This window comes from Mobula hypostoma, chromosome 5, assembly GCF_963921235.1.
Source record: "Mobula hypostoma chromosome 5, sMobHyp1.1, whole genome shotgun sequence".
NCBI lineage: Eukaryota > Metazoa > Chordata > Chondrichthyes > Myliobatiformes > Myliobatidae > Mobula > Mobula hypostoma.
The window spans coordinates 141,188,814-141,211,543 of NC_086101.1; the positions used below are offsets into that span (position 1 = coordinate 141,188,814).

The 22,730-nt window shown below is 42.6% G+C and overlaps 1 protein-coding gene across 1 annotated transcript in view; it reads right to left on the reverse strand.

Moving 5' to 3' along the window:
- The window catches only part of megf10 (multiple EGF-like-domains 10), a 174,420-nt gene that overhangs the window by 22,421 nt on the left and 129,269 nt on the right, over positions 1-22,730 (reverse strand). Inside the window, exons 12-17 of the mRNA XM_063049090.1 lie at positions 20,031-20,194; positions 19,613-19,715; positions 13,173-13,319; positions 12,716-12,850; positions 8,338-8,466; positions 3,937-4,065 (exon numbers count right to left, since the gene is read on the reverse strand). Coding sequence (XP_062905160.1) covers positions 3,937-4,065; positions 8,338-8,466; positions 12,716-12,850; positions 13,173-13,319; positions 19,613-19,715; positions 20,031-20,194 — 807 coding nt within the window. The remainder of the gene's footprint in view (positions 1-3,936; positions 4,066-8,337; positions 8,467-12,715; positions 12,851-13,172; positions 13,320-19,612; positions 19,716-20,030; positions 20,195-22,730) is intronic.

The window sequence follows — 22,730 nt, forward strand, 5'->3', positions numbered from 1 at the left end:
CCACATGGTCACGGAGAGAATGTAGAAACTCCTTACAGACAGTGGTGGGAATTGAACCTGGTCACTGTTACTATAAAATGGTGTGTTAACCACTACGCTACCATGTTGTGCGTTCTGCACGAGTTCCTAAGCCTTGTAATCCTTTCCACAAACCTCTCTGCCTCTTTCTCCTCTGTAAGACTCTATATGAAATGATATTGTCTCAGTACATCTCTCTTGCTACCTCTTTCCCCAATTCACAGTTATAACTGTGTGAATACTCTCCTCAGAAACATCTTGGAACATTCCACTGGATTAACAATGCTATGTGCAATATTTCGTTGTTTGTCATAGGTTTGTCTGAACTCCACCTTATCCTTGCTGCCTCAAGTTTGTTCATGAATCAGTTGCATTTGCCCATTAGTTGTCTGTTAAATCGTTGTAGATATTTAAAATACGATTAAACGCATGAATACAATTTTAATAGCATAATGATTTCTGGGAAGTGAACCTCTTTGGCACCAGAAAATAACTACTCTGTGCATAGAATCTCATTATCTTCCTTTAAGCTTCCTTGAAACAAGTTTGCAAAAAAAAATCACAATTTCCCCCTAACGGGAATTCTGCAGATGCTGGGAATTCAAGCAACACACATCAAAGCTGCTGGTGAACGCAGCAGGCCAGGCAGCACCTCTAGGAAGAGGTACAGTCGACGTTTCAGGCCAAGACTCTAGGAAGAGGTACAGTCGAAGTTTCAGGCCGAGACCCTTCATCAGAACTCGGCCTGAAACTTCGACTGTACCTCTTCCTAGAGATGCTGCCTGGCCTGCTACAATTTTCCCCTCTCTGTTCTTGCTCTCGGCTTTTTCTGTGACTGATTTGCTTTGAATGAATGCCTTTTCAGCGCACCCTTCTTCTCCTTCTTTATACTGTTTATTCCCCAGTCCAATACTCTTTGGAACTACCCCAATGTTTTCCCAGTTCATTAATCCCAGATGTCCTCATGCTCTCACTACACTGTAACCAGTTGTGACTTTCAGCAGCTTTGCAACTGGTTTGAGTGGAAAGTAAAAGATAAAATCTATTTATTGAAAATCTTCCGCCACCTCCAACGGGATCCCACCACTAAGCATATCTTTCCCTCCCCCCCTCTCTCTGCATTCCGCAGGGATCGCTCCCTACACAACTCCCTTGTCCATTCGTCCCCCCCATCCCTCCCCACTGATCTCCCTCCTGGCACTTATCCGTGTAAGCGGAACAAGTGCTACACATGCCCTTACACTTCCTCCCTTACCACCATTCAGGGCCCCAAACAGTCCTTCCAGGTGAGGCATCACTTCACCTGTGAGTCGACTGGGGTGATATACTGCATCCGGTGCTCCCGATGTGGCCTTTTATATATTGGTGAGACCCGACGCAGACTGGGAGACCGCTTCGCTGAACATCTACGCTCTGTCCGCCAGAGAAAGCAGGATCTCCCAGTTGCCACACATTTTAATTCCACATCCCATTCCCATTCTGACATGTCTATCCACGGCCTCCTCTACTGTAAAGATGAGGCCACACTCAGGTTGGAGGAACAACACCTTATATTCCGTATGGGTAGCCTCCAACCTGATGGCATGAACATTGACTTCTCTAACTTCCGCTAGGCCCCACCTCCCCCTCGTACCCCATCTGTTACTCCTTTTTATGCACACATTCTTTCTCTCACTCTCCTTTTTCTCCCTCTGTCCCTCTGAATATACCTCTTGCCCATCCTCTGGGTCACCCCCCCCCCCGTCTTTCTTCCCGGACCTCCTGTCCCATGATCCTCTCGTATCCCCTTCTGCCTATCACCTGTCCAGCTCTCGGCTCCATCCCTCCCCCTCCTGTCTTCTCCTATCATTTTGCATCTCCCCCTCCCCCTCCAGCTTTCAAATCCCTTACTCACTCTTCCTTCAGTTAGTCCTGACGAAGGGTCTCGGCCTGAAACGTCGACTGCGCCTCTTCCTATAGATGCTGCCTGGCCTGCTGCGTTCACCAGCAACTTTGATGTGTGTTGCTTGAATTTCCAGCATCTGCAGAATTCCTGTTGCTTGCTATTGTCATATTTGGTTCAACGCAAGTTATACATTAGCACGTTTATTTACTATTACTTTTTGTCAGCACATTAAATCTTATTATTACACTACCTGTCCGGGTCTACGGCTCCAATGAAGTGCAGAAACTAGGGTCATTCCCGAAGTCCTCAATAATCCTGAATGACCAACCTCTTATTTTGAGACTTTGACTCCTGTTTCATGTCATTTTGGCCAGCGGAATCATTAACTCTTAGGTCCTCCAAGGATGCTTTTTTTTATTGTACTTCAATTATATTTTCTCTTGGATATCTGAATTCAGCACAGACCCAAAGTGTATAATGTTCCCTCTTATGACAAACTCACCATCACACAAATCAATCTAGAGGAACCTTGATGCAAGGATCCCTTCCTTGCTTTGATTTACACACAGTGCTCTAAGTGTGGTCTCACCAGGAGAGAGAAGAGACTGCAGGTACTGGCACATGAAGTAAGAGTTTGCTGGGGGATCTTAGCGGGTCGAGCAGCATCTGTCTTTTTGCAGGGTTTCCACCCCAAATGTTGACAATTCCTTTTTCTCCAAAGATGCTGAGTTTCTTCAGCAGAATGATAGCATCACCAAAGATCTATATTTGGAAGAAGACATCTTGTGCTGATATCCCCTTACATTCTTCCTGATTGCATTAACTTTCAGTGATGTGTACAAGAATACCCAAGACCCCAGAACACCAAGTCCTTTCAAGCTATCTCTGCTTAAGAAACACTCCACTGTTCTATATTTTCTGACAAAGTGACCTTATCTTCTACCTTCATTCTACTTCTTATGTCCTTGTCCATTCACTTAGTCTGTCTAAAGCCTCCTCACAAGCAACACCATCACCCAGCTTTGTATAACCAGCAAATCTGAATATATTGTATTTTGTTCCGTCAAACAAATTATTGATATACAGTAAATTGAGAATATCTAGAGCCCCAACACTGATCTCTGCTAATTATTAATTCTGCCTGAACTGCACACTGTGACCTTGATTTAAAATTTATCCTACCTAGTATCTCCAGGGAAGTAAAACTGTCTTCTTTATCCAGTCTGACCTCCATGTGATTCCTGGTCTAGAGTAATGTGACTGACTGTCAAGTATCTTTTGCAATGGCTCAGCAGGCAATTCATTTCAAGGGCAGTAAGGGATAGGTAATAAATGAGGCCCAGCCAGAAAATCCCCGACCCATGAATGAACAAACAAACAAACAAAGAATTAAGTTTTAGCAAAAATCACCAAGCAGAACCTTGCTACAACTTTGAAGTTGACGTGTTTAAAATCAACAAGTCCGACTTTTTCAAAGTGCTGTTTTAAAATATGCTGGATAATTTTAATTTCAATTGTAATTAAACATTGATCTACAGTGCTAACATGATTAAGGGCTGCATCACCATCTGGTATGATGGGGGAGCTACTGCACAGGATCAAAAGAAGTTGCAGAAAGTTGTGAACTCAGTCAGTTCCATCATGGGTACTAGTCTCTGTGGCATCCAGGACCTCTTCAAGGAACAATGCCTTAAAAAGTTGGCATCCATTATTAAGGACACCCCCCCCCCCCGCCCATCACTGAGGACATGCTCTCTTCTTATTGCTACCATCAGGAAGGAGGTACAGGAGCCTGAAGGCACACACACAGCAATTCAGGAACAGTTTCTTCCTCTCTGCCATCCAATTTTCGACTATATATATATCATATACATATGCACACTGTAATTCAGTGTTTTTTGTTATTATGTACCATTGCTGCAAAAACAACAACATACTGGTGATATTAACAGGATTCTGATTCTAATTCTGAAATGCTGAGCTGCACTCAGCAGGCCAGCTTGTGTCTGTGGAGAGAGCAAATGGGACCTTACTCTGTGTGCAATAGAGTCCAGTCCAGCCTGGCGTGCACTTGCATTCCCCATCATAAGCACTGCAGTGGGCTCCGTTGTGGCAGTTACAGGTGTGGATACAGTTCGGACCCCAGTATCCTGGGGGACAGGCTGAGGAAATAAAAAGAGACAGGAGTCACTCAATGTTCACATGCTTCATATCAAGAGTGAATTTTAAGGGAAATACTGTAACAAGCAAGAGCAGCAGGAGTCGCACAGCTGTTCCACCATTTAGTGAGACACTGCCTGCTCCTTTAAGCAAATACACCTTTCAGTCCAATCTCCACAGCCACAATTTTCCTCAAAGTCCAAAAATCTATTGGTCCACACAAGGACCCATCTCCTCTGTCACAGCAAATCCTGAAGATTCACCAAAATGGTTAAAGAACGCTCTCCATTCCAAATGAGTGACCTCTTATCCAGAGATGAAACCTGCTTGTTCCAGAGTTGATCTCTCTATCTCATGTTAATCTAGAGAATGTAAGATAACCTTACAGAATCTCTCCATATTGAAAATAAAAAAGATTTTTTTACATGTCATAAGATCAACCAAGAATTTTGGCAATTCGGAGAATCTGGAATGCATCGTTTGGCAGCGAAGTGCGAGGAGTAACCTTCAAAACAGAGTCGGGTCATTGAGTGTGGAGGGGAAAAAGTAAAGGAATGTGACGAAGTTGAGGATGCCATTTCATAAAACCATGTGTGGTGCATGGTCTCAATGACCTCCTTCTGTGCTAACTAGTTCTGCAAAACTCCTAGTGTTGTTCATAATTTAGCAATAGACAAGCTCAGAATAACGAAAGCAGCAATGTCATCAGGTCCAGTTTTTACTCCAGGGTATCTCAGTGACTCAGGTCATTTTAATTGCCTCTGTTGTTCCCATGATCACACACAGAAGCAAAGGAAAATTATATTTCCTTGAGAAAGAAATCTCCACGTCTAGCAGTTGAACCGTGTTATATCTGGTGCAGTGAAATATCAATTTCACTGAAAAGATTCTGAAAAAAAATATGCAACAGTGGTGTGTTTGTCAATCAGAAAGAGCGTAAGAGTTTTGGTCCCTGGCAGAACTAGTTACCTTCAGTGAAGTTGCTACCACTTTGCCACACAACATTCAGAGGAGATCTTCTCTTTAAAGCTGCACACCCTATGGCAGCCACAACCAGAGAGGTATTCTAAACACAGTAGTTGCTACTTGTAAAATCAAGGAGGTTAGATTTACAGTATTAGCTGAGATTTAAGTCTCCAAAAAGCTTTGAGCCTTTTGTGTAAAAAAAGTACCTGAGGAAATATCATATCGGCTTTGCTTGTTTCAGCTTTGAGCCTTTTGTGTAAAAAAGGTACCTGAGGAAATATCACATTGGCTTTGCTTGTTTCGGCGGCCAAGGCTAGGTTGAAGGTGTTCGGCAGAGGATGGCGTTCGGGAGGCTGTATCGGAGAGGCTGGTCGGAGGCTTTAAGTTTTCGGATGGACGGACTCAGTGTTGGCCGTGGTCGGCTGCTTCCAAGGCATCGGCAGTTGTTGGCGCCTTGAAGGTTTATGGCAGGGAGTTTCCCCCTTTTGCCGCCTGCTATCGGGGACTTGGGAGTCGATCAGGACTTGAGACTTTTTTTTTAACCATGCCCATGGTCTGTTCTTTATCAAATTATGGTATTGTTTTGCACTGCTGTAACTATATGTTATAATTATGTGGTTCTGTCAGTGTTAGTCTTTGGTTTGTCCTGTTTTCTGTGATATCACTCTGAAGGAACATTGTATCATTTCTTAATGCATATATGCATTTCTAAATGACAATAAAAGAGGACTGAGTGTTCTCATAATCTAATCTAATCTAATCTAATACTGTACATGTGAAAACACCCATGTGGCAGAAAAAGGGCATAAATGTAGAGAGCAGTTCAGGCTTATTACGAATGGTTAAGGAACATCAATAAACATGAAAGAAAAATGGTGTGAACTTGAGACCATTGATCTGCCTTCAATTTCTGCAATGGGTGTTTCATTTGCCTGCATCATTAGTATGTCTTTTTAGTTTATAGGAATTGTACTTGCGTTTTGGAATCCTTTGTGTTATAGAAATGTTTTGTAATTTTGAAATGTTTTATAACATGGAAATCCTCTGAGGGTTTTAAATGTGTTCCAAGAGTGTTATTTGGATTTAAAAGGTATCACTGAAAATAAATGAAATGTGTTTTAAACTACTTTTTTAGTTGGAAGAATCTTCTTGGTAGGGAGAGGGGACCCACTGCTTGAATAGTGGGTAATGGCAGCTAAACTCACCAGGGAATAAACAAGGAAGTGAACTAGTTTTTGAAGTTTGGGTAGTTAAAGTATAATTTCGCCTTTATTAGGAGTACTCAGGGCTATTTATATTCAAAGGTTTCAAAGGTACATTTAATGTCAGAGCAATGTATACTGTACATCCTGAAATTCTTTTTCTTCACAACCATCCACAAAAACAGGAGTACCCCAAAGAATGAATGACAGTTAAATGTTAGAACCACAAAGCTCCCCACCAACTCCCTCCACCAATGTGTAAGCAGCAGCAAAGCAATGATCCCCCCTCCCCCACTGGCAAAAAAAAAGCATCGGCGCCCACCACCGAGCACTGAAACATGCATCAAAGCATCAATAAAGACACAGACTTGCAGTACCCCAAAAACTACTAGTTCACCTGGTAATTTGACATACCACAGGCTCTCTCTCCTCCTAATAAGGGAAAAAGAGGTGTCCCCGTTTCACAGCGAGAGGGGAGATATACCAAACAACTCGCTGATTTACGATGTTAAAAGTCTCTTGCGTCGCTTTTTCCGAGCTCTGTGCCCAACGAACTCAGGTCTCTGGGCACACAGCCAGCAGCCAGCTCGCTGCTTTCGATCTTCCATGTACTCCCACGACACACCAGTTTCCTGCTGAGGCACTGATAAGGCTTCGGCTTTTTGTGAGAGTTTAGAACTTGGCAGTCAGTAAACCAATACTATCACACACCCTAATGTATTCTGAGACAATTGTCACTCTCAAGTCCTCTACATACAGGTCAATTTAGGATAATGAAAAGGTGAATTCAATATCTTTCATTGATTTAAGTTAGAATTTCAAGGGGTAAGTGGCAAAGGAGGGAGGTCACCCAGGCGGCTAAGAGGAAGGCACTTTCAACTACTACACCGCAGCTCCCTGGAGGTGAGAGACCTACTCTCCATGGAATGAAGGACCACCAAGTCTCCCTCTGTCTCCTTCCCTGAGACCTCCTCCTTTCCCTGAGCTGACTCTAACACCCAACATGAAGCTTCGTTGGATAGTTTGCTCATTAGCCCAATCCTGCAACAAACACCCTCTGCTTGTGAGGGCATGCCCTGGTGATGTTAGGAAAGTTGAGATCTGTAGTCAGATCTGGAGACAGATATTATGTGTACTGAGGACTTCAGGGTCACCTCTTAAATCAAGAGGAAACGCTGAATACAGTGCACTGTGCTTCTCGGACTATTGTGCCACAGCCATTGACTGGAACAGGAGAATTCCAATTTATCTTAAGAGGGGTTACTACCGATGCCCACACAGTCTGCCATTTACTGGGAATATACCAGACACACTAACTTGGATTGCAAACACCGTGCCTGGTCTAATTTTGGGATTGTTGGTACCTGTGCTGAAAATGATCACCAGTGTTAAATCAATGCTGGATTGCATTGTGCTGGGGATAAACAATATGATGTTATCCAGTTTCTTGGCAACAGAATCAGTAAGTAATGGCCACTTAGTGCAATGTGTCTGCGCTCTGATTTTTCCTAGATCTTTCCCACAGATCTGCAGATTTATCCTTCTCAAGCATATATACAACTCCCTTCTGAGAATTATAATTGACTCTGCTTCTCTTTCAGGCAGCACAATGCGGATCAGAACCACTCACTGCTTACAAAACAAAAATGACTCCCCAACTTCCACTCTGGATATTCTTCCCCTTTAATCTGTGTTCTTTACTTTCTGACCCTCCTGCCAGAGGAAGGTTTCTTCTCATCCACATAATCATTCATCATTTTAAGTACCTTTACTAAAGAACTGTCTCTGCTCTGAGGAAATGTCTGAATGACCTCGTCCCTCATTCCTGTTAAGGACTTGGTTCCATTCACTTCTACAGGGTCACTACAGCCTCAACATTGTTCCCAAAGTCGGATGCCTAAAAACAGTCACAGTGCTCCCACTGTGGCCCAACAAGTAATCTCTAAAAATCTGTTGATATCAGTCACATAATGCAACAGTCTGTAGCTGCACTAGATTCACAGAGGGTTTGATTAAAGCTCCTACAAAAGTTTAAAAAAAAATTGTGGACCTATTTTAAAAATCCACATGAAATACAGTCTACAGGAAAGAACTGTTGATATTTACGTTGTGAACAGTCACTTCCAATCCACCCTGGGTAGCATTGACAGGAGCCGTCGATGGGGTTACACGTTCCATTGTTTGTACAAGTGCAGGAACCAGAACAGCTCTTCCCAAATTTTCCACTGGGGCACACTGTGAACAAAAACATAATCTAAAATGCAAAAGCAGGCATGGTAGATTGGATTCTTTATTGCATACTATTCTGATACAATGGAAAATTTTCAAATCAAAATCTACATAACGCATACTGAATTATTTTCTTGTGGTTGTCAATTCGAACATGGGTCAATAAATTGGAAACAAAATTTGGAACAGACTACTGCTGGGTGGTGACTTTTTCTAATAGGCAAGATCTAATCAGCTTTCTTTAACATTCAAAGATATTACCATCACTTTAACCCCATCTCCCATCCCAGTGCAAACATCCTGAATACACATAAAATCTGCAGATGCTGGGAATCCAAGCAACACACACAAAATGCAGAAGGAACTCAGCAGGTCAGGCAGCATCTATGGAAAAGAGTACAGTCGACGTTTCGGGTGAGACCCTTCTTCAGGACTGAGAGGGAAGCTGGGGAGGGGGGTAGAATATGGAGATGCCTGAATTAAATGATGGGAGGAGGGGAAAGAAGCTAGCTGGAAGGCGATGGGTGAAACCAGGTGCGTGAGAAAGGTCAAGGGCTGGAGAAGAAAGAATCTGATAGGATAGGAAAGGAGGGGACTCAGGAGGAAGTAATAGGCATATGAGAAGTAAAATGTCAGAGGGGGGAACGGACAGGGGAGTGGGGAGGGGGGTGGAATTTTGGTTGTTGGAAAGAGAAATCGATATTCATACCATCAGGTTGGAAGGCAACCAGACAGAATATAAATTGTTGTTCCTCTTCCCTGAGGGTGGCCTCATCTTGGCACAAGAGGAGGGCGTGGTTTACACCTCAGTGTGTCCTGAATATCCTGAGGTTTGCTACTGAATGAAGTTGCAGCAGATCAGTAAGGTGGCTCACCACCGCCTCCTGACGTCAGGTAGGGGATGGGCAATAAATGATGCCCTTGCAGTTGAATCCCACTCGCCATTGTCATGGATTCCTGTGCTGCCAGAGGCTGACTATCACCTCATGAGTTTTCCAACCGGCAGGAAGGCACAAGTCAGGAGTGCAACAGAATATTTGCTCTCTGCCTCTACGACGGCTGATCACAATCATTCAGAATAAAGCAACCCAGGGGACTGACGGTCCATCTATCACCCTAACATTAATCCTCCTATTATCAGTGCACAATGTGTACCGTTTGCAAAAAGAAATGCAATTACTCACCTAGGCTAGTTCAGTAACATCTCACAAATCCACCACATCTATTGCTTTGAAGAATAAGGGCAGTGGTTGTACGGGAACACCACCATGCACAATTCTCCCTCCAAGTTAGATAGAACATAGAACAGTGCAGCACAGAAACAAGCCCTTCAGCCAATATGTTGGGTGAACCAATTAAATTAGTAGTCAAATGGCAATCTAAACTAATCTCTTCTGCCTACACGATCCATATTCTTCTATTTTCCTCACATTCATGTGCCTATCATTAAGGACCTCACCCACATCCTCTGCATCGAAGTATATGTTCTCCCCTTTATCCTTGAGTAGCCCTATCTTGACCCCAATTATCATCTTGCTCTTGATATAGTATGTATAATGTATAGAATGCTTGAGATTCTCTTTAATCCCATTTGCCACGAACTTTTCATGACTCCTCCGACTTTCCCAATCCCCTTCTTCAGTTATTTTCTGGCTTCTTCATAATCTTCCAGGGTTCTGTTTGATTCTAGCTTCCTAAGCTTTACATTCTTCTCCTTTTTCTTCTTGGCCAAATTCATCACCTCTTTCAACATCCAAAATTATCTTACCTTGCCGTCCTTGTTCTTTCTTCTGACTGAAACATCCCTGTCCTGTACTCTGTGCTGTTGGTCATTAAACACCCTCCACATGTCTAATGTAGACTTGCCCAAAAACAACTGTTCCCAATTACCTCTCTTTAGTTCCAGCCATAATGCTCTCGTAATTCACCCTACTCCAATTTAATACTCACCTGCAAGATCCATATTTATCTATAGCTATCTTAAGACCTAAGGTGTTGTGGTAACTGTTCCCTAACTGTTCACCCACTGAAAGGTCAGTCACCTGGTCAGGCTCATTACCCAACACCAGGTCCACTAGAGCCCTTCTTCTTGTTGGACTATCTACATGCTGATTTAAGAATCCGTCCTGGCAAATTCTGACCATCTAAACCTTTTACACTCAAAACGTCCCAGTTTGTATTAGGAAAGTAGAGGTCCCCCATGCCAGCAACCCTATTTTACCTTCTCTCTATCCTTTCTAGAACACTGAAACCCTGAGACATTAAGTATCCAATTCTGTCCCTCTCTCAGTCAAGTCTCTGTAATGGCCTCAACATCATAGTTCCATGTACTGATCCATACTCTAAGTTCATCATGTTTACCAATAATACTCCTAGTATTAAAGTATACTAACTTCAAGCTATCCATCCCATTGCATCTACGAGAGGTGATTGATGTTTGTGGCCTAAGGTAGAAGGAGTCAATTTTAGAAAACCTAGCACATTTATTTTTCAACATAACCCCTCCTACATTTACACACTTAGTCCAGCGGTCGTGGAGCATATGGATCTTTGACCTCCAGGAAGGGTCCACAGCAGGGGTGATAGATAAGTTCGTGGCCACCAATCACCCTGATGTTATTCAAACTTTCTGCATAATCACTCAAAGAGTTGAACTGCATCTAACAAGAGCTGTATAACTCATCTCCTTCTACCTTAGGCCACGAACTTATCAATCACCCATCTGTATGCTCCACAACCGCTGGACTAAGTGTATAAATGTAGGAGGGGACTATGTTGAAAAATAAATGTACTAGGTTTTCTAAAATTGACTCCTACTACCTTAGGCCACGAACGTATCAATCATCCCTTGTATTATTTTGCTCTTGCCTGCTTTTACTAGTCCTGATATCTACCTTCTTCATCCCTCCACTTTCTGAACTGGTGCTCTGGTTCCCACCCCCCTACCAAATTATTTTAAACCCTTCTGAGTAGCACTGGCACGATATTGGTTCCCTTCCAGTTTAGGTCCAACTTGCCCCTTTTGTACAGGTCATCTCTGCGCCAGAAAATTAATAATTCCAATTTTCCAAGGACCACAAAACCTGTCCTGAGCCAGTTCCTCAGCCACTCATTCCTCTGTACTATCATCCTATCCCTGCCCTGACTAGCATGTGTCACTGGGAGTAATCCAGAAATTACTTCCTTAGGAGGTCCTGCTCATCAATCTCTTTCCTAACTCCCTATTCTCATTGCACAGGACCTCTTTTCCCTTTCTACCTATGTCATTGGCACCTATGTGCACCATGATTGGCTGCTCCCCTTCCCTCTTGAGAATATTCTGCCGCTGCTCCAGGACATCCTGAGCCTTTGCACCTGGGAGGCAACATACCATCCTGGTGTCTCTCTTGCAGGCACAGAATCTCCTGTTTGTCCCCTTATCTATCGAGTCTTCTATATCTATATCTGTGCCTGAATTCACCTTTCCCTGCTGAACTGGCCACAGGCTGGTGTGCCCTGTTAAGTCATTCCCCGCCTCCCCCCGGCAGTATCTAAAGGGTTATACTTGTTTCTGAGGGGAATGGCCAGAGTATAACCCTGCACTGACTGCTTATTTCCCTTACTTCTCCTGGTGATCACTCATCTACTATCTGAATCCTGCACTCAGGGTGTGACCACCTCAGTAAAAGTTTTGTCTGTGAGGTTTTCAGCCTCCAGGATGATCCTGAGTACATCCAGTTCTAGCTCCAGTTCCTTGACATTCTCAGTCAGGAGCTGAAGTTGGATGCTCTTCCCTCAGATGTAGTCATCAGGGAGACCGATAGATTCCCTGCAATCCCACATCTTACAGGAGGAGCCTTCCACTATCCTGCCTACACTTGTTATACCTTTGGCTCTGACTTCTCAAGCTTAAATTCTAGCTTCTGCCTGTTCTCACCGAAGCCTGCTAAGCCAAAGCCTGGCAGCTCTAGTATGGCCCACTCCAACAATTGCCACTCCACTTAACCTTTGCTTCTTTTTGTTGGTCCTTGCTAATAAAGTGATAGACCATTCCTGTTGTAAAGGTATCACCATTCCTTCATGGTCACCAGCTCAGATACCGGAAATAGAGAAGTGTGGGCTGACCAGGAGGGAAAACACCACCTGCTGAAACAGAAGGGCAAGTGCCAAGACATTGACTTCTGCCCATCAACATGGTATATGTACAGATCCACACTGGGGCTCAGTGCAAACAAGACCCCAAAATTTCTAGTCCGCATGGGGAAGATGAAAGTACCTTCATTGCAGAGAGCTCCTGTGAAGCCAGGCAGGCACTCACACTGGCCAGTGATGTGGTGACAAGGCCCATTACTGTGCACACAATGAGGACAGGCTTGACTACAACGATGCCCGTAGAATCCAGGAGAACAAACTGCAATGGAAAGTTTACCAGTTACGGTCCCTTAGCTCAATGGTGCTTGACAGAAAAGCAATACTAAAAAGTTAGATATAATATTTATAAAACACCTTCAACACACGGGAGTAATCTGACCCTAAGCCACTTGTGAAGATATTAGTGAGCAAGGTAGCGGTCAACTAAATTAGGTCTGAGACCTACAAGGGGATAACACCAATCTCCAATGCAACAAGCCTGATTTTAAGTACTAACATTTAGCCTCAAGATTCTAACTACAAGAAAGTTTCTGCTGAAATACTAAAATTAGATCAGATTTGACAATTGCTGGGTTTCTTACTGCGCTGACAGGTAGTTCCTCGGTATCCCGGAGCACACTTGCAGACTCCATCGCCTGGTGAGCAGGATGCCCCATTCTTGCAGTGACATGACAGGGTACAGTTTGGCCCCCATCGTCCTTCAGCACAAACACTGTCACAGTGAATACCTACAAATACAGAACAAGAGAAATCGCTGTCACTGAGAGCAGCGCTCAAGTTCAACTCTAGCAGGGCCATATTATCTTCACCCAAAAAGTTGCTGAGTGATTTCCCTCCATAGATACGACCTGAACTGCTGAGCTGCTCCAGTATTTTATGTGTTGCTCAAGCATCTGCCGTATCCTGTGTCAACACAGTCACTGGGTTTGGTAATCGGAATTGGTATTATTGTCCACGTGTACCAAGGTACCGTGAAAGCTTATCTTGTATATTGTTCATACAGACCAATTCATTAAAAAATGTATTGAGGCAGAGCAAAGTAAAACAACAACAGAAAGCCAAATAAAGTGTTACAGATATGGAGAAGGTGGAATGCAGGTAGACAATAAAGTGCATGATCATAATGACGTAGATTGTAAGGTTAAGAGCTAACCTCATTGAACTGGAGAACCATTCAATATCAAAATCAAAATCAGGTTTAATATCACTGGCACATATCATGAAATGATTGAAGTAAGCTGCAGAGAGTTGTATACTTAGTCAGTTTCATCATAGGCATTAGCCTCTATAGTATTCAGGACACCTTCAAGGAGCGATGCCTCAAAAATGCAGCGTCCATCATTAAGGACCCCCATCAGCCAGGACATGCCCTGTTCTCATTACTACCATCAGGGAGGAGGTACAGGAGCCTGAAGGCACACACCCAACGATTCAGGAACAGCTTCTTCCCCTCTGCCATCCGATTTCTGAATGGACATTGAACCCATACTCACTACCTCACTACTTTTATATTTCCATTTTTGCACTACTTACATATTTTAACTATTAAGTATATATATATATTTACTGCAATTAATGTTATCCCTATTATTGTGTATTGCATTGTACTGCCGCCACAAAGTCAACAAATTTATATGCCGGTGATATTAAGCCTGATTCTGATTCTAGTTCTGGGATGAATAACTGTGCCTATCCTTACCAATGCAGTCTGTTGGTTAGAGGTTGATGATTCAATTGCAGAGGGAGGCTTTGACTCCCAGGTCTTAGAATTTAGTGATGATCTTACTGGGAATTATGGTATTGAAGGTGGCACTGTAGTCAATAAACAATAGTCTATATTGGGTGTTTTCACTTTCCAGGTGCTCCAGAGATGAGCGTAGGGTCAGAGTAATGGCATCTGCCATAGACATGTTGCAGTGGGATGCGAAATGTAGTGGACTGAGATTGTCTGGAAGACTGGAATTAATGCATGCTATGACCAGCCTCTTGAAGCACTTCATGATGATGTTTCTTTTCTTTTTAAATCTTTTTATAGAATAAGTATAAAAAAAGGTAAGCCATATAGGCACTAATACACTGTTAGAATATAATAAAATTACAGAAGATATTAATACAAAAAAAATACTACAAACAATGTAATTTAAACATAACGTACCAAGGTAACATAATAGTATACTAATTTTTATATATATATCAATAGAGAAAGGAAAAAAAAACGCCCAAAAAAAACCCACCGTGCAACTAACTAAAAGCAAAGCAAAGCAATGGGCTAACTTGAAACCAAACAGAGTTAAAAAACTTAAAATCACGTCCTCAATCCCGACCTCCATTAAAAACAGTAAAAAAAACAAGAAGGGTATATATTACATTAAATGAAAATATTGAATAAAAGATCTCCAGGTCTGTTCAAATTTAAATGAGGAGTCATAAAGATTGCTTCTAATTTTCTCCAAATTCAAGCATAATATCGTCTGAGAAAACCAAAAAAAGGTAGATGGAGCATTGAGCTCTTTCCAATGTTGTAAGATACATCTTTTCGCCATTAAAGTAAGAAATGCAATCATTCTACGGGCTGAAGGGGAAAGATTACTGGAAATTTTAGGTAGTCCAAAGATAGCAGTAATAGGGTGAGGAGAGATATCTATATTCAATACCTTGGAGATAATATTAAAAATGTCTCTCCAAAAAGTTTCCAGAGTAGGGCAAGACCAAAACATACAAGTTAAAGAGGCTATCTGCCCCGGACATCTATCACAAAAAGGATTAATATGAGAATAAAAGCGCGCTAATTTATCTTTGGACATATGTGCTCTATGAACAACTTTAAACTGAATTAGGGAATGTTTAGCACAGATAGAGGAAGATGATGTTTGTCAGAGCCAGTGGGTGGAAGTCATTAAGGCATGTGACCATGTGATTGTAAGGTTCAGGGATGATAGTGGTGGGAGCTGGTGGGAACTTCAGACTGAAGCCGAGGGGTTAAAAATTTTTGCAAGTACCTCTGCCAGCTGAACAGCACAGGATTTACGAACACAGCGAGGGACACCCTCTGGGTGAGATACTTTCAGCAACAATTTCTCTGCTACCCCAAAATAGTAACTACGGTAACTACCTTCTCCTTCCGTTAACGTTGGCCTCCTTTCATTGGTGCTGCTGTCAGCAACCCAAGTTCAATCTGAACCTCACGTGCTGTTGGTGTGACACAGTGGACTTCCTCTGGTTAAAGCTGTTTCCTCTCACGTCCCAAAGATGTTCTACTGGAGTCTCTAAATTACACTTTGCTACAGGCGAATAGTAGGAGAAGCAGGGGGTACTTGATCAGCACGTAAGAAAGGTAATGGGGCAGAGGGCTGGTATAAGCTCGATGAGCTGAATGGCCTCCAACTTGTAAGAGAATATCAACTTAACTTATCAACTTCAATCTAATATTTCAGAACTTTACATGCCTCAGTGTCAAATTGTGCTGGTAACCTCATCTGAAAAGCACCAGGAGACATGTTCTCACACCAAAAGCACAAACAGCGATAAAGAAGTAAAGAAACACAGTTGGGCAACTGCGAGTTCAGTCCTTCAAAGACTTTACCTGCTTTCAAAGTCAAAGAAATTTCTGAAAACATTCAGCCCCATCCTCTCATAGGGTCAAAGAGTCAATACAGCATGAAAGCAGGTTCCTTGACCCAACCCATCCTTATCGATCAAAGCCTATCTAGTCCCATTTGTTCATGCTTGGCCATATCCCCTCTAAACCTTTCCTATCTGCATATCTGGCCACATTTCCTTTACATGTTGTTGCTGTTTCTGCCTCAGCTACTTCCTCTGGCAGCTCATTCCATGTTAATCACAGACTCATAAAGAGACTGAGCATGGAGGCTTATTTTTGGTCCTAATGAGTCCGTATCTCATTCGGCACCATTTACATTTATCCCACATTCATCCCACATTTTCATCAACTTCCCGCAGGTTCTGCAGGGGCAATTTACAGTGGACAAGTAACGCATGTCATTGGGATGAGGGAAGCAACTGGACCACAAGGTGGAAACTCACACGCTCACAGGGCCAACATGCAAACTCTGCACAGAGTGTGTCTGAGGCCAGAATTGAAGCAGGGGCAATGGTGGTGTAAGGTGGCAGCTCTACAGATATATTACTGTGCTGCGCAAATCTTTGTGTTCCTTTTTCTAAATGGAAGCTTGACTAAAGGTCTATATTCATGGTGCTTTCTCATTGCTAATGTAAGAATGCACTGCAGTCAAAAAAACGGGATAAACTGTTTGAAAGAAGCTATTACACTGGGGATGAAACATAGTTTCAGGATGCGGCTCTTCTGCCCTTCGAGCTTTTTCCCACCATTCAATGAGATCACTGGGATATTTTGAGTTGTTTTTCTTCCTGATTCTCGATGATAAGTTGAAATATCTTCACACATGAGCAACTTGTGATTAGGTGATAGCGTGACACATCATTAAAAATGAAGAAATGCGATGCCTATCTTGGGATGTTGACATGCTTTTTGCACCACTTTGGTTAGGAAAGCATAGATTAATGTGATAAACATGTGGTACAAATTGGCAAAGACCCCATCAGCAGATGTGTCACATAATCTGCAGCATATTAATAAAACCTAAAAACTCACAGAATAAAAACAATCTTTTCTCCTTTATATATTTTCACCAATCACTGAATGCCTCTTTTTTTAAAATGGAATGCCAATAAACATCCACTGCAGAGTTTAGACCTTATTGTGTCTACTGGCGTTACAATCAAGCCTGTCTTGTTACTGAATGAATCATTTGAGCACAGCTGATGGGAAAGCTGACTGAATCCCACAGAAACTACAATGTATTATGTAACAGCGTAAATAAAGCAAATTAGTGAAGCAGAACTTTTTTTAACAGAACAGCAGAGTTTTTCCTTTTGAAGTACCGAAAGGTTCTCTTTAATTTTTAGAAGAACTCTTACTATTTTATTGTAAAAAAAATATAATTGAATATCTACATTTTTCACTAACTTAGGAAAGAAGACCACTCCAGCTTGTTGCACCACTGAGCTGTAGTACCCTGTTGGAATGGAATGCCAATGTAAAGGACAAAGAACACATTGTGAGCCTTAGACGTTGCTAGGCAATTCCTCCGTGTTCCAATAAACTTTGGTTCGGGCAGAGCTCTGGAAAAAAAATGTGCATTCATTTTGTGCCCGATGTCTTACACGTGGGGCACTTAAGTTTAATTCGGCATTCAACTGAACCCATTGTAACACGACCTGGGTCAGAGGTCCATTCTGTGAAATCATAGACAACCAGCCCTTTTATCTTGCTGTTATCTGGAGATGGCACCCACCTGGAGAAGGATCGCCAACAATACTGAAATGCATATGCTGCGCGTTACTTCTGAAAGACTGATTAGACTGAGGCCCCAGAGAAGGCTGAGGGGCTTCGCAGAACAGGTCTTTGAGATTATGAAAAAGGGTTTGATAATGTGGGCGCAAAGAATATGTTTCCATTTGCTGGAGCCGGGGTGGGAAAATGAGGATCAGAAAAGAAATGAAAGGCACTGATAAATCCAACAGAGAACACAGAATACCTCGGACAATGGAGCTTGTCCCCAACACAAGAGGCAAATTTAAGGCAAAGCAGCATAAACCCAAGGGGGAGGGAATAGAAAAAGAGACACAAGAGGCTGCAGATTCTGGAATATAGATCAACGGGCAACCTTCTGGAGTAACAGCATGTTAAGTAGCAACTGTGGGAGGAAAGGAATTGTTGATGTTTGGGGTTGAAACACCACAACAGAACCATTAAGAATGGAAAGATCTGCTGATGGAAATTGGGGTAGGAGGTGAAGGGAAGGAGGAGCAAACATATGTCACATTGGTAAACTCATCTATCAAAACTGGGGCTGTGCAACACAGACATTCATTCTGTTAAACAAATGGGTGTATGGACAGTTTGTTTACCAAAATCTTGGTCATGTACCTGTAGAACTGCATTTACAAAACTTTCTCCTTTAAGTCCCATATGTGACCCTTCTTGCTTCAGCTGATTTAATAAATCACAACAGAATTATCTCCTTTTTTACAATTAATTTGGATCATAATCCACATTTAGGACAAATATCCATGATTTTAAATAATTGTGTCCTTTGCCAGTTAATTCTCATATAGGGTCAAGGCATTCATTAAACAATTTTCTTACATATGAAACTGAATGCAGTTATTCTCCTGGAAACAAATATTTTCCATCTACATTCAACCACATCTGAATCAATGGTGTAGAGTCAATCTGCCTTGTTGCAATGGGCAGTCTACACATAACTAGGCTGAGTCTATGGAGAGTTAGTGAGAATTTGGGAGACTGAGATCTGGTGGAGAAGGATCCGTTTGAAGGATCCAAGATTCGAACTAAAATTCCTCAATCTTTGGACGTCATCAGTCTGACTCTCACTCTCCTGCCCATGCTGGGTAGGCCTTCCTCACACCCCCCAGGTATTCACAATTGGTGATACAGTACGTAGCAATTTACTGCACAGAGGAGAGGTTTAGTGAAAGATTCCTAAACTTGGAGCCAAAGTACTCAAGAAGTGAAACCAGTGGCTACAAATGATATAAACCCAGTGGGACAGGTGTAAAAAGGGCCCAAAGGATCATTGGGGACTCGAGTCACCCCCAACCTCAAACTGACACAACTGTATTTCTATGTTATATTTTTGTACATACTATTTATTATAAATTACTATAAATTGCACATTTAGACAGAGACGTAATGTAAAGATTTTTACTCCTCATGTATGTGAAGGATGTAAGTAATAAAGTCAATTCAGTTCACCAGAGACTGATGAGAGTTCTCTCCCACAGGAAGCCTAATAGCAGTGATGCGTTGAAGGGGAAGTTGACGAGCACTGGAGCAAGAAAGGAAAGTAGAGGCATGAGAGGTAGAGGAGGCTTGAATGAAGCATCAGCATGCAGCCTTGCTGCAAGTTAAAGGAAGTCAATTCTCACATTGAAGTTAGACAATAATGGTACCCACCTGTCCAACCAGCCAGACACCGGCAATGTCCAGTGGTAGGGTGACATCCGTCAGCGTGACTGCAGTCACAACGCTCAGTGCAGTTCAATCCATAGGAGCCATCCTGGCAAATGTGCAAACACATTAACTCTGAAGTTCATGTTGGAGAATTACAAAGTATACAGGGCAAATGCAAGCATATTAGGCAGACCAATGGCTCTACTTCCACAGAAGGCTAAAGACGTTAACTGCCTTTTCACACAAAATTAGATCCATGAATGTGTTGTGGAATTGAACTAATCATTCTTTTTTGCTAATTATGCAATTTAAAGCCAATGCATTTTGCAACTACACCCGTAAATCAAGATGCTGTTTGATCCTGTGGATTAATGAGCCCGTACCCAGTTCACGATGGGATGTATGATGGCAATCACCCTACCTGGCACGGATGTACACATCTGTTCCCTCGCCATCCTGCTAAACAGGTACAGCTCCCGTCCGTAGCATTACAGGCTCCTCCATTGGCACAATGACACGTTGAATTGCATCCAAGACCCCATCTACCTCGGGGACAGGGAATCGAACAATCGACCCCATGCCAACCTGGCAGGACCAAGGAAACAATGATATGCACTGCAACTGATCAAGCACAGATTTATGGTATCAATAAATGATCAACCTAGTACAGCAACCATCTTTCTTGCAAGGCAGTCTTGAAAAAGCTGAAGAAATACACAGGCCATTCAGCCCTTCATAACTACTATGCTATTCAATAAGATCATGCCTAATGACTTGCCTCAGCAATACTTTCCTGTTCTAACTCCATAGAGTCATACACTAATACAGTGTAGAAACAGGCCCTTCAGCCCAACTTTCTCATACTGACCAAAGTGCATGCCTAAGCTAGATCCATTTGCCAACATTTGGCCAATATCCCTGTAAACACTTCCTATCGATATCTTATCCCGATATCTCTTAAATGTTCTTATTGTACCTGCCTCAACTATGTTCTCTGGCAGCTCACACCACCCTTTTCATGAAGAAAATTTTTAAATCTTTCCCATCTCACTTTAAATTTGTGCCTTTACACTTCTTGTTCCCTTTATCTGGCAAAAAGACTGTATGCATGCACCCTTGTTTATGCCCCCCATGATTTAGTCACTTTGATATGGTCTTCCCTCAGTCTCCAAGAAATAAAGTCCTAGTCTGCCCTGCCAATCTCTATATCTCAGTCCCTTGAGTCCTGGCAACATCCTTGTCAATCTTCTTTGAACACTTTCCAGCTTGATGACATACTTCCAATAAATGTGTGACCAAAGTGTATGTATATACCTTCAAGAACAATCTCACCTGTGACTTGCACAATATAACTACAATACAACATCGCAACTCTTATGCATGAAAGCCAGTACGCCAATGCCTTTTTCACCACCTTCCTTTATTATTAAAAAAAATCAATCTTTGTCTTGAATATATTCAGTGAATGAGTCTGAAGAGCCATCGCCATTCAAAACCTAGACCAAATTAACATTTGTCACAGCTTTCAAAACAATCTCCTTTTACCTCACTAGAAAATTATACAGCAGCTTTAATATGGTAAAACTTCTCAACACAATATGAACTAATATTTGATACCAAGCCATGTCAGAGTAAAGGAAGACAGACTAGGGAAGTCTCAAAGAAAAGAGGAAATATAAAGGTGTATAGAAAGGTGTTTATTGTTTGGAATGTGATTGCTACAAATTATGATTTAATAACTCCGTTAACTGAGGCTGAAATCATAAGTCACCTATATTGTTCCTCCCTGCGCCGTGTTTTACATTGGGTAGCAACCGGGCTATTTCTTCAGTGTTTTTCTGCTTTATATGAGGTTGAGTTGCAAGCTCGATGCTCAAACAAGCACAGAAGGAAAGTGTGCAAGGAGCTGGCCAGATTCGAACCCATGACCACTCGCCTCAACGTCTGGTGCAGATGCCACTACACCACCAGCCGGCAACAAGTCACCTATGGATGGTAATAATTGTCGCTCGGATGAATGACATTTCCTTAATGTTCCTGAGCCTACGTCCTGGGATTTTTTCCCAGCAAGTCTCAAGCTACAAGAAAACGATCTGCTAGAGGAACTGTTGTGGGTCAGGCAATATCTGTGCAGGGAAGCATACAGCTAAAGTTTTGGGTTGAGGTCCTCATCAGAATTGAAAGAGTAGAACAGAGCTACCAGTATAAAGAGGGAAGAGAGAGGTGTAACACAGGAGCTGGCAGGATCCTGGTGAAGGGAGGTTGGTGGGAAGGTGAAGCCGGGGGTAGGGGGGATGCAGGGGAGGGAATAAGAGACTCAGTGGGTCGAGTGTATGGGTGATGAGAAGATGGAACCGTGTAGGGGACTGGGAACAGACAGGGTAACAGGGTTGTGGTAAACCATATATATGTTGTAACTGGGTTAACTGTCTGGACACGCCTCTCTGCTGACTGTCCCTGTGGTGCCTCCCACAGACCCCTGAATAAAGGTGATTTCGCCCTGCCCCTCCCCCTCAGTCCAGGGGCAGACACTCACCATGGAAGTCGTATTTTACTGTGAATAAAAGCCTTTCAGTATTTACCCTACTTCAGTCTTTTGAAGTTACTGAAGGTGCTTCAAGGGTGCAGGTGAGAGGAGTGGGGGCTGAACGGAAGGGGATATGCAGGAGGAACAGAGCAGGTGCAGGTAACCGAGGCTTTAATGCTTATGCCACTGGGTTGTAGACTATCCACGCAGAACATGAGGTGCTGTTCCTCTAGTTTGCATTTGGCCTCCCCTGGTGGTGGAGGAGGCTGAAGATAGACAAGTCGGAGTGGAACTAGAGAGTGGAGTTGAAATAGCTTGCAGTCAGGAACTCAAAATGGCCACTGCAGACAGAATGCTGCACAAAGTGGTTGCCCCATCTGCCCTTAGTCTCACCAATGCACACCTTTAGTATTTATTTAATAATCCTGATTTCCTTCAGCTCCACGACTATCTTGAAGGCCAGGTCTCTTTTGCATTCGTTAATGAAGCAAATGTAAAGTATTTTTTTCTTGATCATTTCCTGAATGCTATTATAAATTCTCCTCTCCCTTTCAGCAAGTGCCCTCCATTTGTCCTAACTTCTCCACTTACAGA